The 19,622-nt window shown below is 35.9% G+C and overlaps 1 protein-coding gene across 1 annotated transcript; it reads right to left on the bottom strand.

The window, feature by feature from the left end:
- Nucleotides 1-2,418: 2,418 nt before the first annotated feature.
- Nucleotides 2,419-4,089, bottom strand: LOC137710146 (UDP-glycosyltransferase 72E1-like). Its single transcript, XM_068449096.2, has one exon. The coding sequence runs from the start codon at nt 4,039-4,041 to the stop codon at nt 2,635-2,637; it is 1,407 nt and encodes a 468-aa protein (XP_068305197.2). The 5' UTR covers nt 4,042-4,089; the 3' UTR covers nt 2,419-2,634.
- Nucleotides 4,090-19,622: the final 15,533 nt, after the last annotated feature.

Below are 19,622 nucleotides of genomic sequence, written 5' to 3'. Positions count from 1 at the left end.
AAATTCATTTCAAATTTTCTTCATTTTACAAATTAATTACTTTATATGTATTTGGACAAATGTATTGGCAGTAAATTTGAAAAATAAGAAAAATCTAATGACTAAAAGTCAGCTTCGTGTTTCGAACTCAACACCCTAAAGAAAAATGAAGCCAACAATTCTACTGCACTAACAAATGAATTATGATATTTCTTACTTTTTTTTTATATTTATATGTTAATTACAGGATATAAAAATTTTTTGGGGACCCTTCCGAAGTGGGGGCCCTAGGTGGGTGCCTACTTGGGCTACCCTCAGCCTTGCTTGCTGCTAAATACGAAGTATTGTCATATTTGACTCGAGATTAGTTGCTAATGACATCTTATGTGATTAAGATTCTAGGACCTTGTTTTAATAAAATTTGTTTTCACCATTGACGATGCATTACAACTGAAAATGTTTGCTTAGCAGATCATTGCCTCTCTCCTAATATTTTAGTAATTATGTTTATTCGAGGAAGACAGGATTGTAGTTGAAACGTCTATTACTGTTATAGTTTTGTTTTTGTATAGAGGTTAGGTCCATATTCTACATAAACAATTCCTAATTCTTGAGGCGCACAGATTCTTTCTACCAAACCAAAACAAAAACTAGGAAAGATTACTAGTAAGATACACAAAGGCCAAGTGCACGAAGCCCGGGGGAAAGTGTGAGGCATGCGCATAGCGTTGTAGAATCTTTGACAAACCAACCTTCACTTGAGTGGTTTATAAAATGAACGGTTGACGTTTCTTAAAAATGCCTTGCCCTTTAACATGGGTGTGCGACCACTGCAGATTTTCTTGCCCAATTCTTGTGTCTGTAATGCACATCTTACTCTAAAGCCTAAACACGTACGAACGACAATCATAATTTCCTCGGTAAAAGGATTCAGATTTTTCACATTCACTAGTGCAATAACACGTAACTGATTGATGACGTTTATATGAGGAACACAGGGTTGTATTGTATAGACTTGTAGTTGAGATGTCTACATTACTGCTTAGTTTTTATATAGGTTGTATGCCGGCCCCTCCATATTACATAAACGATTCCTAATCATCGGCCGGGTTTTCTTGATGGATTCTTTCTAACAAACCAAAAGAAAGAAAGAAAAATTTGTGACAGATTCTGCCAAAGTAAGCAGAATAATAGCTTGAAAAAGTTGAAATGATAATTGACTAATACAAACAATCAGTAGTTTTTTTTTTCCTAAACAATCAGTAGTTGATCAGTTGACACTTTGCAAGATTTACGCTCGACATTCACCTTTGCAGTTCAAAGTGGGTGAAGCAGTACCGGAATTCCGTGTTGTGGACGAACTGTCGCATAATGAGTGGGCAAGTGAACATAACCTTAGGGACTCATTGAAGATCATAACAGGGGGATAAAATTTACAATATTTTTCATATAATGTAATTCGTGGACACCATAAAATTATAAAATAAAAAAATATAAAAAATAAAAAATAAAAAAATAAAAAAAATAAAAAATAAAAAATAAAAAATAAAAAAGACATTGAATGCATATCTTGACATTAAATAGAGTCTAGGGATTAAAAATAATTTTTAATCTTGTATGAGATATTTTTCTAAACTTCATCTTATTTAAGGATTAAAATCTAGTTTTCTATATAAATTTTATAATCGAAATTGTTCAATTTATACATCTTCGTTTGAAGACCATTCCTATAAAAGAATTATTAGAATCGGAGATTGTTTAGTCATCCAAATGTGTTAATAGCTGGACGGTTCATCATAAATATATTACTTGGTACTTACATCATCGATCTGTTGTATAAATTTGGATGACTAAACGATCTCCGATTCAAATAATTTTTTAGCAGATGATTTTCATTTGAAGATTAATAAATTAATTGGTTCTGATTATGAAGTTTATATGGTGAAGATACATTATTGGACAATTGTGGAATATTTGCATTCCCCCGCGTGAAGAATGCAAGTATTATCCTAATTCTAGTGTGTTATGAAAAGTAATGAAATTTTAACATTTATTTGTGTTACAAATTGTAACACTTTATTTTTGTTGGCTTATAAAGTTTGGGTGCATTTTTGCTCACCACCCTACTTATTATCATTGGATGAGTTTAAATTTTGAGATTTGTATCTATCCGCTACATAGATCTCGAAATTTAAACTCATCTAATTGTGATAAATATGGTGGTGAGCATCACCCTCACTTGAAAGTGGTGAGAAAAAGGATAATACTAGGGAGACCAAATTCTTAAATTAATTTTGCAAACCAAGTGATTAACCAATAGGAGATAAACATGTTAATCAACATTTAAGTAATAATTCAATCATGAACTAAAAGAAACCTCAAACTTAAGCAAACCAAGTGATTAACCAATAAGAGATAAACATGTTAATCAACATTTAAGCAAACCAAGTAATAATCCCATAAAGTTTCACACTAATGCATGCATTAAACATTACAAGAAACCTCAAACTTCTACATTTAAGTTGTATATATTTATTAACATTTCGCTCGACCTGAACGATTTTATCAATCTAACAATAACGATTTAAAACTTAACATGCCAGTCACAATTGTCAAAGTTTATAAATTTTTACACACATCAAAATATTTGAAGTGCTAAGACTCCCGCCACTCCTTCGCTAGACGATCGAGGGATCCATTGGATGGCCCACCGACTTTCAATGCTTTCACGGCAGTGCCTTGAAGCTCCCTCACCCTCCGCCTCAACCCTTCTCCTTCCTCATCCAAAATCGTCCTCACCACCCTCTCCACCTCGCAACGCCCCACAACTCTCTTCCCATCATCCTCCTCCGCCTCCGGCCACACCGCCACTCCCGCATCCACCAAAAACCTCGCATTCATCCTCTGCTCCGCGTACAGCGGCCACGCAATCATCACCACCCCATGCAATATGCTCTCCAACACCGAATTCCACCCGCAGTGCGTCACAAATCCAGCCACAGACTGATGACTCAGAACCGCCACTTGCGGGGCCCACGAGGACGTCACCAACCCTCTCCCTCGCGTCCTATCCAAAAACCCTTTCGGCAAATACGACGCCGGATCGTCCGCGTCGAAACTGGCCTTAAAAAAGTTCCCCGACACGCTCGCCTCGCTCGGAGGCCGCGCCACCCAAACGAACCGTTTTTGGCTCAGCTCCAATCCCAACGCCAGTTCACTCATCTGTTTCCCCGACAATGTCCCTCCGCTACCGAACGATACGTAAACCACTGAACCGGCCGGCTGCTGGTCCAGCCACGTCATCAACTTCGAAGATTCCAATGCTGATGTTACCAGTTCGCCCTCTTTGGTCAACGGCCCAATGGGATAAACCGGCGGCGCTGGCAGACCAAGAAAGAAAGGGCTTTCTCTAATGGAATGAAGCGTCACTGGCTCGAGTTCTTCCCACGTATTTACCAAAACGCCATTCACGATCGGCAATCTGTTGGACATAAGTAATAATTCAGGCATTAAAACTCCGGGGATAAGATCGTCAAGCAACAGGGGCTTGCAGCCGGGGACAAGAACCTCCTCGGCTATTTTTGAATGGTCGCCGTTGACCTCGGCGTTGATCGTGGGGAAGTACATGGTCAACGCCAGAAACGAAGCCGAAGACGTCAGGAAAAGGTATGTGGGGATGGAGAGGTCGGCAGCGACAACGTGTGCTATAGTGCAGAAAGGATCGAAGACGAGAGATTTGATCGGAGGTTGTAAGTTTTTCAGGACAAATGGCAGAGACTTTAGGGTTTCTTGGACGACGACAACGATGCGAACTGAGACATCGTTGGCTTGTTGGGACACGTCGACGCTGGGGAGGCTGACGACATGGAGGTCGGAAGGGAGGGAGGGGTTGCTAAGGAGCTGGAGCTGGGCGGGTGGTGCGTCGGTGGTGATGGAAAGGAAGGTGACATGGAAGCCGTGGTCAACGACAAGTCGTTTGGCTAGCTCGAGGAGTGGGGTGACGTGGCCCATCCCTGGGCTTGCTAAGACCGCCACATGCGGCTTGTTCTGGGTGGACTCCATGTTTGGCTGGTCGATATCTTTAGCTCCGGAATACTTCTGGGGTTTTCAGAAAACAGAAGTTGATATTTAAAGAATGAGAAATTAGGTTCCAATCTTTATTTTTTCTACTCCACTGATTAAAACTTTATTTCTTTTTAAATTTTGATCAAGGTTCTTCGGTTTTAATAAACCTCATTAATTATTCAAGTACAAAATATTTACATGTCAAGATAATTAAGTTTTATTTTTAAATATATTCATTGAATGTTAGAAACGTTACACTTAATATATTATATTTATGGTTAAACTTTTTATCATATATTTCTATTTCTAGTTTGGACCCATTTTTAATTTGCAATCATTTTTTAAATTGTACCAATTTTCTTTTAAATTTTAATTTGTACCCATATATTAATTTCTTTTTGTCCCTTATTTTTTTAAACTTTCATTTATACTCATAATTTTTTTAAGAAAAAATTTGGTTCTCATCCATAATTTTTATATAGCATTGATTGAAACCTTATTGCTTTCTTATTTTTTTTATCAAAGTCATTTGACTTTGTCAACGTCATTATTTTAGAATTTAAAATTTTACATGTCAACTCTTTGCTATATTTATTTAATTTTTAGATAAACTATTTACCAAATTTTTTTTTTTTGTAATTAATATAAATTGCTTTGTCCGGATTTTTAGTTGATAATTGAAATCGCATCCCTTCCTCAATTTAAGGTAAGTAAACAACTATTTAAACTCCTCCATTCTTTCATCCCTGATGCACACCCTATAGCACCCCAAACTCAATTCATTATGCTTCTTCATCAACTATACACCAAACCCCCAGACTGTCTCTCTCTCTCAGCGTAGCAGCAGCATCCCTAGACGATTATATATGCAGTCAACTTCCTTTCTTCTTTTTTACTTTTTATTTCCTTTATTATTGAATATTAATCTTGATTATTCAATGTATGGGTGGCTACACCTTATATTTCATGGGTACAACTTTATTTGACATGTTATTTCATTCAAATTTATCTATTGGTACAATATGTTTTGTGACTACAATTTCGTTATACATATTGATATGGGTACAATGTTTTTTGGAGAAAATTATGTTTTTTTTTTGGAGAAAATTAGGTAAAATGGTTTTGGTTGTTGGATTTTTATGTACCCATGCATATGCATGCTTACAAAACAATGTGGTACATTCTTTTCCATGAGTTTTAACATGTACCCAGAGTTTTTTTGCTCTTATATTTATTTTTATTTGGGTACAATGTTAATTATAATTTTCTTGTAAATTTAGTATATGGACCCATTGGTATTGTGTGTTTTGGGTACGTAAATTTTTCTATGTTCAATATTGGTACTTTTTTTTGTCAAGTTCATGGGTACATTGTTCTTTTATGTACCCATAATAAATTTAATGGCGTACATAAATTTTGCAGAAGTATGTGGACGATTTTTTATTGTATGCATTTCTCATAATCCATGAAATTTGTAAGATCCATGAGATTTGTAAAATCCATAAATCCCATAAATTTGGGGATTTTTTACAATTTCATAATTTTTTAGATTTGATGATTGATTGAATTTCATGACTAGAATTTTGAATTACATTAATTCTTGAATTTAAATCCCTTGAACGTTGTTAATTAGAGTAATTTTGAAATGAAAAAGACAACAAGGCAGATTGTTTTAAATGCTAGACTGTAATCAACAATTTTAAAATTTAAAAAAAATGACATGGAAAGATAATAAATGGAAAAATTAGTATCCGATCCTTAGTTTTAATGTTCATTGATTAAGACCTTATCAATTTTCAGATTTTAATCAAAGTCCCTAGCATTAGTATATTTGACATACCCAGACCCGGAATGTCCACTAGGACCCCAAATCGAGCTGTGTTGGCCGACACTTGGAAGGTGACGAAGCCATAAAGTGTGATAGTGTATAAAATGTGAATAAATTTGAACCTAAAAGTGTCTAAATACCAGAGTGCGCTATGAGTGGGAGCGAACCCATTTCACACGCGATGTCAGAGCATAAGTAAAGTGCAGTAGTGTGGGTAAAATCATACCCTTAAAAGTAGCCACCAATACTAAGATTAGCCATATATCCTCGTCAATACGGAGTTAGCGGTTATAACCTGGAGGGGTACAAAATAGAAAGTGTGAGTAAGCAGTAAAACCAAGTTTCCCAAAACTATTACCTTTCTAACAGTAATAACCCCTCACTGTAAATCCCTTATTGTTTTCTATAGAACAGTACTACACACACACACGCATATATATATATATATATATATATATATATATATATATATATCTATATATCCACCCATGCTAAAAAAAAATGGCCAAAACCGTGGGTATGCAATGTCCATAGACTGTACAATGCATTAACAAGTAGGCCAAATGAACTTAATCAATATAAAATGATACATCAGCCGGAATCATCTAACGTGACCCGTACGACTGTACTCATATCACATCAATCAATGCTAGCATATGGAGTCACCTCTAGTGACCTGTACGACTTATCCATATCTCATCAATCATCCTTGCACACGAGTCGGAACCACCTCTAGTGGTCTGTACAACAGGACTGGGTGTAAATAAATGCGCTCAAGTACTACGATCACGTGAAGACTGGAGGAATCATCGCAGGTCACCTACGAGTCGGAACCACCTATAGTGGTCTATACGACAGGCTTGTGCACCTACCTTGAGTCCAAGGTGAGCGTAAGGTGCGAGAGGTGAACATCATGTGAAGGACTGTGCCCTGACCACGAGCAGGAGCATTAACACCGGGGTGCAGGTATCCATATCTCATCAATCAATACTAGTATACAAGTCAGGAATCACCTATAGTGACCTATACGACTTAATCTATATCTCATCAAACATCCCTGCACACGAGTCGGAACCACCTCTAGTAGTCTGTACAACATGATTGGGTGTAATAAGTACGCTCAAGTGCTACGATTATGTGAAGACTGGGCGAATAATTACGGGTCACCTACGAGTCGGAACCACCTATAGTGGTCTGTACGACAAACATGTGCACTTACCTTGAGTCCAAGGTGAGCGTAAGGTGGGGGTAGTGAACATCACGTGAAGGACGTGCCCTGGCCACGGGCGGGAGCACTAACACCGGGGTGCAGGTTTATGAGCTCTCAATGCATCTCAATATAACATGTACAACTTATGGGCAAACAGTACGACAGTATCAGAGTTGCTTAACACATAAATCTAGTCATGCCATAACTCCATCGATTCAACTAATACCATAAACTCACCTGAACTTACCTGGGTGTCCTGCGTTCACCTTTGCACTTCAAAGCATTCACAATAATTATGTGCAAGTAATATACATATGGATATACCATGATGCAACCAAATACTCAACCATGTCGTAGCATTTTAAATTATATACAATACGGTGTAAAATGTACAATCAATAACGCCCTACTCCCGAACTACTTATTTTCAGGGATAATTATCCGTGACAAGCCCAATTAATACTAATTTAACTAACTAATTCACAAAACTAAAACTTTCCTTTACCAATTTCCTTCGCATTACTCAATTTCCCAAATAAGGCTTTTGTCTCAAATATATTATGGCTGCATCTAACGTCTTGTTAGACTGTCTACATACCCTAAATAGGGATCAAGCCATTCGTAGTTCATATAGTACTTCAAGCATTCACAATAAACCATCCTGGGAGGTTCTCGTGTGAGTTCCCATAAACAAAACCGTGAGGGCGTGGTCGGGGCCTAAAGCAGACAATATCGTGCTACGGTGGTGGAGTGGGCCCGGGAAGTGCCCCCCGCCCCCCCCCCCCCGAGCCGGGATGTGACAATATTAATGAATTACATGTCAGTTACATAATTTTTTAAAATAAAAATTAGTAATTGATTTAGAGTCTTAATACTCACACCCTTATTAAACTCCTAATTAATTTTCAATTCAAACATTTCTAAAATATAAAAAATAAAATTAGAATAAGTTTGTACCCATTAAATTTTTATCTTATATGTACCCATTCATATAAATTTTCAATTTTTTCTAATCTTAAATGCAGGGGTGGGCACGGTCCAGTTCGGCCCGGTTCCATCCTCAAAATGGAACTGGAACCGGAAAATTTCAACGATTCAGTTCAGTTGTTCCGCTTAAATTTATTACTAAAACCGTATAGTTCGGTTCATGCTGGTTTACGGTTCTAACCAAAATTATATATATATTTTTTCTAATTTTCTACTTCTAATACCAAACACATATTTAAACCATAAATTCAAGTAAATTGGAGTTTCCACTATTAAATGTACAAGATTTATGACCAGAAGATAGAAAGTGTGCATATAAATATAAATCAAAAGATAGAAGGGTTCATATCAAGACCAAAGTGTAGATATTAAACTAAAACTAAAATGTACATAATGCATAATATACTGGAAAAAAATGGAGAAAAATAATGTAGGGGGAGAAAAGTGATAAAACAACAAAGAAGGGGGAGAGAAGTGAAGAAAAATATTGGGTTTATGCACATGGTCTTCTTGGAAAAATGCCTTATTTATATAAAAATAATAATAAAACAATAATTTATATTAAAAGCGGTTCGTTCAGTCCGGTTCCTCCGGTTCTTAATATTTCAAACCGGAATCGTTTGAAACGGTTCGGTTCGGTTTTTGTTCCGGTTTTGACTTTTTGGTCAACGCGGTTTTTTACGGTTTTTTTTTTTGTCACAGTTCGATTCGATTTTTTGGTTTGGCGGTTTTTATGCCCATCCCTACTTAAATGTACCCGTTCTTAAATATATCAATTTGTTATATGAAAAATGTACCCTTTTTTAAATAAAATTCATTCAATCTTTTCTCTAATCTATTTTTTTAAACTTATAAGGGTACATTCTATTTCGTTGATTTGAGAATGTATCCATGTCAAGTTTAATAGAAGAAATTTAATAATGTTATTAAGCCTAATATCATTTTTTGTGTTTTTGAAAAATGTATCCATATTTTGGTACAATAATATTTTGGTTAGTTTTGATGAACGTACCAATGTATATATATACCCAATATATTGGAGAGTATAATTTATCTTTAATATTTTTTAAATCCCATAAATTATGGGTTTTATATAAAATCTCATTAATATAAATAACTACAAAATTCATTTTAATTTAAAAATATAATAACCTACATAGAAATACATTATTACATTAATATCAGGGACTTCGATCAAAAAATGAAAACGACAAAGATTTTAGTCAAAGAATATTGGTATTTAGGGATCGCATCCAAAGTATCCCATAATAAATATTAAAATGCTGAAGTGTACAAAGTCCAAGAACTTTGATCAAAAATTGAAAAACATTACGGTTTCAATCTAACAATTGAGATGATCAGGGACCGCAACCAAAGTAACCGGTTTTTTTTACCTTTTATTTGTACCCATTTTTTTACAAAATGTACCATTTTGTTATATGTAAAATGTATCCCTTTTTTTTTTTTTTTTTTTTTTTTTTTTTGCTGTTGTTGTAAGTACCATTTTTTAATGTAAAATTTATTTTAATCTAAAACGTACCATTGTTTTTTAAATATAAAATGCACCCATTATTTTTTATATAAAATGTACCACGTTTTTATGTAAATGTACCAATTTTATATATATATATATATATATATATATATATATATATTGTTGAAAACATTGGCATTATTATGAATGCCCACACACACATACACATTTTCAATGCCCATACAAATTGAAATTCACTTTAGGGATGCAGGAGATCATATTTTCCAAAAGGGTGTTGTAAATTTTCAATTTATAATTAATGCATCAGTATTGGAGTTGCTCTATAAATAGAGCACTCCGTATGCTTTAAAAAACACAGACAGAAAGAAAGAAAGAATAATAACATCATCTATTCCTCCGTCTTTTATTTTTTTATCTTCTTGTGCTATAGTTTCAGTGTGACATTTTACACCTACTTCGCTCCATTTACTAAAAAGGTTATCTCTCTAACTTTTACATATTTATAACACACTTGTCAGCACGACTCTCTAAAATCTAATCATTCTCTCATTTCTCTTCGCCGAACGAAAAAATGTTTCCTCTAAGGTTTTTACTGCTCATCTTCTTCCTCTGCTTCAACTTCGTGATATACCATCGCGACGAACTGTTTGCTCCATGCCTGCTCTTAGTTCTTAACCTAACAGTTACATACATCTTTGATTTCTTGTTTGGTGTAGATCTTGATTACTAACCCAGTATTTATTTATGTTAATTTTACTGTAATCCAAGATGGTGAGGTACAATCGTCCATCTTGAACTGCAAATTTAATCTTACTGCGATCCAAGATGGTGCGGTATCATCGCCTATCTTGGACTGCAGATCTAATTTTATTGCAAACTTTAGGTGGAGCGGTATTATCGCCCATCCTAGCCTGCATATTTAAATTTGCCTGCTGTTTAATTTCATTACAATTTTAGGTGGAGCGGTACAATCGCCCACCTTGCTTTGTGTATTTAAATTTTCCTGCTACTTGAGTGGTGCGGAATAATCGCCCATTCTATGTATAAGAATGGTGCGGTACAATCACCCTCCTCATTCACCCTAAAAATCTCGAGTCAGAAGTTTCAAGTGCTTATCATTTTGGCCTAAAAATCGCTCATTCTATCTTATATATCTCATTTTTCTTCAGAAAAGAAAATGTCGAACTTGGCAAAACTTGATTATGCTGCCTTGGACATTACCAGGAAGAATTACCTTACCTGGGTACTGGATACCAAGATCCATTTAGAAGCAGGAAATCTTGGAGATACCATTAGGGAAGAGAACAACTTATCCTCTCAAGAGCGGGCGAAGACCATGATCTTATTCGTCGCCATCTTGATGAGGGACTAAAGAGTGAGTACTTAACAATTGAGGATTCGTTAACTCTCTGGAAGGCCTTGAGAAACAGATACAATTACCAGACAACGGTGATTCTTCCAAGGGCTCGCTATGAGTGAACTCACCTAAAGATCCAGAATTTCAAGTCAGTGGCAGAGTACAATTCTGCGTTGTTCAGAATTACCTCTCAGATGAAGCTCTGTAGGTAAACTATTACTGATGAAGATTTGCTGGAAAAAACTTTCAGCATATTTCATGCCTCTAACGTGCTCATGCCGCAGCAGTATAGAGCGTGAGGCTTCATTGAATACAACCAGCTGATATCTGTGCTCCTGGTAGCTGAACAGAACAATAAGCTCCTGATGAAAAACCATTATTCCCGACCTATTGGATCTGCACCATTCCTAGAAGTGAATGCTACTTCCCTCGAAGTGAACGCCACATCCTCTGGTGGTGATAATCATAAGCAAGATCAGTGGAACAGGAAAGGCAAGAACCATGGTGGTTAGTTTCACAACCAGGTTCCAAGGCATAATTCAAGCCCGAGCTTCAAAAATGTGAATCGCCACAAAGGCAAAGCTCATATGAACAATGCTCCTAGAAACTCTGAATGAGCCTGCCATAGGTGTGGTGGCAATGGGTATTGAGCGCGTACTTTTCGTACCCAAAACATCTGATGGATTTGTATCAAGCCTTCCTCAAGGAAAAGGTTGTTGAGACCAATTTTCTCGACCAGGCTAAACCAATGGATATACCTGATCCAGTGTGTGACTTATTAAGGCAGTTGAACACAACCCACCTAAATGTTTCAAACTTTATTGTGGAAAGGGGAAATGAAGTATACCAATCCGATTGAATCGTTTATGTTTGATGTACTTTTATTATGCTGAACTTGTAGTTTAAAACTAGCATTTCAAATTCAATAAAAGTGGCATGTAAATTTCTTGTTATAACTTGCTTTTAACTCTGATTTCCTTACTCAGAGAGCATGGATAAAAACTATGGTCATTCTCAAAACATGAGAAATGGCGAAGATATTTGTCTTGTAGATTACGCAACTACGCATACAATCCTTCAAGATCGAAAGTATTTCTCAAGATTGATGCTTACAAAAGTAAAGGTAACAACAATATCAGGACCTTCAGATATAATTGAAGACTCAGGGAAAGCCCAGATAATGTTACCAAATGTTACAATATTGTCCATATAGAATGCATTGTATGCTACCCGATCTACTCAAAATTTGTTGAGTTTCAAAGACATACGTTTAAATGGATACCACATTGAAACAAAAAGTGCAGAAAATGTGGAGTATTTATGCATTACCTCCAATTATACCCAGAAATGTATATTGGAGAAGTTGCATGGTTTGTCGAGTGGATTGTATTATACATACATAAAGACAGTTGAATCACATAATGTCATCAACTAGAAGTTCATTGATTCAAAAGTTTACATGCTTTGGCATGACCGTCTGGGTCACCTAGGATCTATCATGATACGTAGAATCATTACCAACTTTAATGGACATCCATTATTGAGTAAACATATTGTTATCTCAAATGATAACCCTTGCAAGGCTTGTTCTCAAGGGAAGTTGGTAATTAGACCATCACAACTAAAGGTTGATGTTGAATCCCCATCATTTCTGCAAAGAATTCAAGGGGATATTTGTGGGCCTATTCAACCATTTTGTGGACCATTTTGATATTTTATGATTTTGGTTGATGTATCTACCCGATGGTCATATGTTTGTCTCTTGTCTACTCGAAATGTAGCTTTTGCGAGACTTCTTGCTTAGATAATTAAGTTACAAGCACAATTCCCAAATTACCTCATTAAGTTAATCAGACTTGATAACATTGGTGAATTTACATCTCAAACCTTTGATGATTACTGCATGACATTGGGCATCGATGTTGAACACCCCGTTCCTCATGTCCATACTCAAAATGGTTTAGCAAAATCATTGATTAAATGGTTTCAGTTAATAGCCCGCACTTTGCTTATGAAAACAAAATTGCCAGTTTCTGCATGGGGACATGCCATCTTACATGCTGCATCATTGGTTCGATTGAGACCTATAGCCAACCACCAATATTCCTCAGTACAACTCGTGTTTGGACATTAGCCAAACACTTCACATTTACGAGTTTTTGGTTGTGCTGTTTATGTACCTATTGCACCACCACAACGCACTAAAATGGGACCTCAGTGCCGACTGGTGATAGGAGCATATTCATGCGACTTAAATGGCTTGTTCTCGTGCATTTACGTTATGTTTCTCTAGTTATTTTAGTCCTTTATGCTTCTTTTGTGTGTTTTCAGGTTCTAAGGGCTTAGGGAGCAAGAAAGTGCATTTTGAGGCTATTTGGAGCATTTTTGGGCATGGATTGGATAGCTTAATCATGGAGCAAAGAGGATGGACGAAATTGAAGCCTTGTATGCTCTTTGGGACATAAAACAAAGGGCCTAGCCCAATCAAACAAATCCTTTGAGCCATGGAAAACCTCTAGCCCAATCAAACAATCCATCAAAGCCATGCAAAAAACACCAACACATGTACTCACATGCATTCACATGCATTTCAAGCACAAAACACCTTCAATGCCGTGACTTCCCCTTCATTCCAGCCATTCCACATGCAATTCCAACCTAACCCACATGCAACTCTTCATCATTGCACCACAAATCAGCCACTCACATGCATTCACACACACTTCACACAAACAACAAGTCTTTGCCGTGCCTTCCACACCAATTCCAGCTTTTCTTCATCATTGCAGCCACTTTGCCCTTTTATTTATGCATTAAACCTATTTCCTTTCCCTAAATTGCAGCCACAATCCACACCTTTCCAACCTAGCTGCACCCTACATACATTAATTAGTCATTCTTTTCATATTGCACTCACATGCATTCACATGCATTTCAAGAAGCAAAACAAGATTGTGCCGTGAGCTTCCCTTGCATTTTCAGCTTTCCTCCTTGCATTCACATGCATTTCCAACCTAGCATTCCATTCTTTAATCATTCCTAGCTGTCATTCACATGTTCTCCCATCCATTCTCTCCCTATAAAACCATGCATTGCATTCATACAATTCATTCATTCACTCCCCACTACATCTCATTTCCATTCACAACACTTCACACAACACAAACACAACCCTTGTGCCGCAAATCCCCTTCCATTTCTGTGCAGTTTTACTCATCCATTGCAGAAATGTAGACCATCAAACCATTTTTTGTGCCGTGCTCTCCCTTACAATCCAAACACCATCCTTCCATTTCCACCACTCCCCAAACCATTCACACCATCAAACTATCCCTAGACCTTGTGCTACAACGAAGAGGAAGAGAAGAGTGCCTAAACGTTCATACAATTCAAGTTTGAGTTGTTGGAATGTTTAGGTGTTTCTTTGATTTCAATGTTTAATTTCAATACTCTTTGTTTTGTACGAATGAGGAATGGAAGAGAAGAGTGCCTAAACGTTCATACAATTCAAGTTTGAGTTGTTGGAATGTTTAGGTGTTTCTTTGATTCTCTTTGTTTTGTACCATGAGGAACTAAAACTCCCCTTTAGCTAGGGGGTGATTCGATTATATGTTTATGCTTGCATTTTGATTTGATTACTTCTAATTGCGTTTTATAAGTTGTGGATTCAATTTGTTTAACCGTTTGATTGATAACTTATTTATGTATGTTTATTGAGAATGCGCGCTTAATTTTCATGCATGAATATGACGCTAGAATATAAGTGAGTTTCACCTAATCGTTATGAACTTATATTCACAAGTAGTGGAAGTTGCTTATAAACAATCGCGTTAAATGAATTCTTGGCATAAGTTTCATGCGTATTCCATAGTTACGAATGCCTCGTCAATACTTATAATTTTCATGATGCTTAATGATCTTTGATTGTATCTTTATTGTGCTGTTCACGTAAAGGACTTTTGGAGAATGTTGTGGATTGCGTTGCGCTAACCCATCCAATTCATTAACTTAAGGAGAACTTGACGGTTAATTTAAGCGGACCTAATTAACCCGGGGTGTTGAGTTTCATGGTTTATTGAAATGCAATTGGAAATCATTTTATTATGCAAGTGTAACATATTTGAAGATGAACCCCTTAGCTAGCATTCATCCATTTCAATTCCATTCATTTTATTTCAATTTCATATTTACTTTCTGTCTAGTTTATTAACTTGTTTATGTTTTCATGTTTAATTTAACTTGTTGTTCAATTATGTTAAACATGTGGAACTAATTTCTTTTTTTAGTTAGAGGCGAATTTGAAGCCATTTACATATGTTGGTTATGATTTGATTTACTCCAGTTATGAATTCATGAACTTTAGATGTGGTTTACTTTTCTGTTTTGATTAAGAACTTGTTTATGTATGTGGGTTGAGGGTCGACACTTAATTTGCATGCCTAAACTTGATGCTAGGATATAAGGGAATTTCACATAATCGTTATGAACTTATATTCATGAGTAGTAAAGATCGCTAGTCACGATTGTGTTTAGTAAACCCTATGCTGGATTAACATGCGTATTCCATAGTTATGAATGCCTAGTCGATGTTTATGATTTCCGTTGAACTTAATGATCTTTGTTGAATGTCTCTATCATGCGTATTCCATGGTTAGGGACTTTGATTAGGAATAATTTGGTTGTAATGCGTATCCCATTCAATCCAATGAATCTAGGGAAATCTGAAAGTTAATTTAAGCGAACCTAATTAACTTGGAGCATTGTCATTCATCGTTTGTTGAAGTCATAACTGGGAGTCAAATTATATGCTTATGTTCATGTGTGGATAAGGAACCCTCTAACTAGTTTTTCATCATTCTATTCCATCATTTTTGTTTGTACAATCTGTTTTGTTTCCAAGTTTCTATTTTAGTTTAATTTCATCCAAACCAATCCCCCATTTATTTTAAAGTGTTAGATTAGTTAGAAATACATTTAGTTTGTGTTTATGAGTGTTTTGATTCATTTTGTTTCCCAAATTCATCCAAAGTACTCAAGGTGCTCAAAACTGCCCAGAAAGTGATTTTAAGGCAGTTTCGAGTACTTTGGGTACTGTTTGAGTCTTTTGGTTTGTTTTAAAGTGTTTTAAAGTTTAGTTTTACATTCTTTGAGTCTAGTTTAGTGTTTTATATTGTTATTTTACGTTTTTGAGTCAAATCCAAGTGGTTTGCAATCCCTCCTAATCCCCGGTCCAGAACGATCCCTACTTGCACCTATACTACAAATGACAAAAAGAGGGTTTAATTTGTGTGCGTATAAATCACGCATCAACTGGGAATTTATGTGGGTTTTGATTCACCATCTATCATTAGATATTTGGAACCCTTGACAGGTGATATGTTTACAGCTCGTTTTGCTGATTGTCACTTTGATGAAACAGTATTCCCGTAGTTAGAGGGAGAAAAGACCGTTCCAGAAGAACGGCAAGAGCTGCTATGGGTTGCACCCACCTTGTCTCATTTTGATCCTTGAAGCATTCAATGTGAAAATGAAGTGAAAAGGATCGTTCATCTTCAAAGTATTGCCAATCAAATGCCAGATGCATTTAATGATGCTATGAAAGTGACAAAATCACATATACCAGCTGCAAATGCACCTGCAAGAATTGATGTCCCTGTTGGACAAAATAAAGTGGCAGCGAATGATTCATCTGGTGCACACCTGAAGCGTGGTAGACCCCCAGGTTCAAAAGATTCAGCCCCTCGAAAGAGAAAGTCGAAGGCATAACTAAATCCAAATGAAATCATTCACGAAGAAAAAATGAATGACACATCCACAATTCATGATTCTATACTTTCAGAAAAAGAAAATGTCTTTGATGAGACATATGTACCTGAAGAAACAGAGGTACATGAAAGCAAATAAATCTCCATAAATTATGCTTGTTCTAATGAATTGTGGGATCGAAATGAAATAATTATCGATGACATGTTCGCATTTGTAGTTGCCACTGAAATCATATTAAGTGATGATATTGAGCCCCGCTCTGTTGATGAATGTAAACAGAGACAAAATTGGCCTAAGTGGAAAGATGCAATCCAGGTAGAATCAAATTCCTTGGAAAGGCGAAATGTTTTTGGACCAGTAGTCCAAACCCCACCTAGTGTAAATCCCGTGGGTTACAAATGGGTATTCACAAGGAAACGCAATAAGAAAAACGAGATTGCAAGATATAAAGCACGACTCGTTGCACAAGGCTTTTCGCAAATACCTGGAATTGATTATGAGGAGACATACTCTCCTGTAATGGACGCAATTACGTTCCGTTACTTAATAAGTTTAGTGGTTTCAAAGAAACTTGACATGCGACTTATGAATGCCATCACCATGTATCTATGTGGAGAATTAGATGCTGACATATACATGAAAGTCCCAAAAGGACTTAAGTTGCCTGAAACAACTAACAAACCACGAGGTATGCTCTCGATCAAATTAAGGCGATCATTGTATGGGCTACAACAATTTGGACGAATGTGTTATAATCGTCTCAGTAAATATTTGATCAAAGAAGGGTATATTAACAATGTTATTTGCCCTTGTGTGTTCATTAAGAAATCCAACTCTGGATTTATTATAGTGGTAGTATATGTTGATGATATGAACCTAGTTGGAACTCCTGAAGAGCTCAATCAAACTGCTGAATATCTGAAAAACAAATTTGAAATGAAAAACCTTAGGAAAACAAAATATTGTCTCGGCCTACAGATCGAGCATTGTGCTAATGGAATTTTGGTCCACCAATCAGCTTACATTAAAAGAATTCTGAAGCGATTTGGCATGTACAAGGCTTATCCACTTAGCACGTCAATGGTCGTTCTTTCTTTAGACATTAAGAAAGATCCATTCCGTCCAAAAGAAAATGATGAACTGGTCCTGAGTCTAGAAGTACCATATTTGAGTGCAATAAGCGTTTTATTGTATTTAGCACAATGTGCTAAACCAAATATAGCTTTTTTAGTTAACTTGTTAGTAAGGTATAGCTCTGCTCCAACAATTCGTCATTGGAAGGGTATCAAAGATGTATTGCGAAACCTTCATGGGACAACAGACATGGGTCTCTTCTACTCAAAGAACTCCATAAATGACCAGGTCCTTGTTGGATATGCAGATGCTGGATTTCTCTCTGATCCGCATAAAGCCCGTTCACAAACTGGATATGTGTTTAAGAATGAAGATACAACAATCTCATGGCACTCAACCAAGAAAACATTAGTTGCTACATCTTCAAATCATTCAGAAATACTTGCTTTACATGAAGCAAGTCGTGAATGTTCTTGGTTAAGATCAATGATCTATCATATCTGGAATTCATGTGGTCTAACTTCGAAGACAGATAATCCAACTGTCATTCACGAAGATAATGCAGCCTGTGTTGCCCAAATGAAGGAAGGATTTGGCGATAAAACTAAACACATATCTCCAAAGTTTTTCATTACACATGAGTTTCAGAAAGCTAAAGTTATTGAAGTCAGACAAATCCGTTCCAATAAAAATCTGGCAGATTTGTTCACCGAATCTCTACCAAAATGCACGTTTCAGAAGTTAGTGCAAAGTATCGGATTACGTCGACTTACCAAACAACTAAATTTGGAGAATGCGGAATTAGGGGGAGCATCCATGATACATGCATGTTGTATTTTTTTTCCTTCGATTAGGATTTTTCCCACTGGGTTTTTCCTATCAAGGTTTTAAGTTAACGGGGCAACACAAGCATAGTTAACACTATATCAACAATTCAGGAAAAGTTGTACTCTTTTTCCTTCGCTATGGTTTTTTCCCACTGGGTTTTTCCAAGCAAGGTTTTAACGATGCAACTGATGTTGGTATGTGGGCATCCAAGGGGGAGTGTTGAAAACATTGGCATCATTATGAATGCCCACACAAACACACATTTTCAATGCCCATACATATTGAAATTGACTTTGAGGATGCAGGAGATCATATTTTCCAAAAGGGTGCTGTAATTTTTCAATGTATAATTAATGCATCAGTATTGGAGTTGCTTTATAAATAGAGCACTCTGTATACTTTCAAAAACACAGACAGAAAGAAAGAAAGATCAATAACATTATCTATTCCTTGGTCTTTTATTTGTTATCCACTTGCGCTATAATTTCAGTATGACATTTTACACCTACTTCGCTCCATTCACTAAAAATGTTATCTCTCTAGCTTTTACATATTTATAACATATATATATATATATATATATATATATATAATGTAGCCAAATTTTATTATATAAATGTACTCATTTTATAAAATTAAAATAAATAAAATAAAATCCCTTTTTTTTTTTTTTTATAATCTAGAATGCACCCATAAGCAATTATTATTATTTTTATTTTTATCAAAACCCATAAGAAATTTTGAATAATTAAATTGGTACTGTAAATGAAGGAAAAAAAAAACGGTTGAGTCTTTAGTGGTATTATTGCATCTCTTTTATCATTATGTCATTTATGTAGCAGGAGAGGGATTTCAATAAAAAAATCTAAAATGCATAAGGTTTAAGTCTATAACAATTAGGAATCAGGGATCACAACTAAACTATCCCTTTAAAGAAAAAAGAACATTAATCAACTAATTAAACTTACTTTAAAAATTAATTTGTTATGCTAAAAAAAATAATTTATTATTTTAGAGATACGACAACCTACTC

This window comes from Pyrus communis, chromosome 6 (assembly GCF_041283825.1).
Source record: "Pyrus communis isolate YQ-2024b chromosome 6, ASM4128382v1, whole genome shotgun sequence".
NCBI lineage: Eukaryota > Viridiplantae > Streptophyta > Magnoliopsida > Rosales > Rosaceae > Pyrus > Pyrus communis.
Note: the sequence above shows the minus strand (reverse complement) of the source record. Positions and strands in the feature narration are given on the sequence as shown.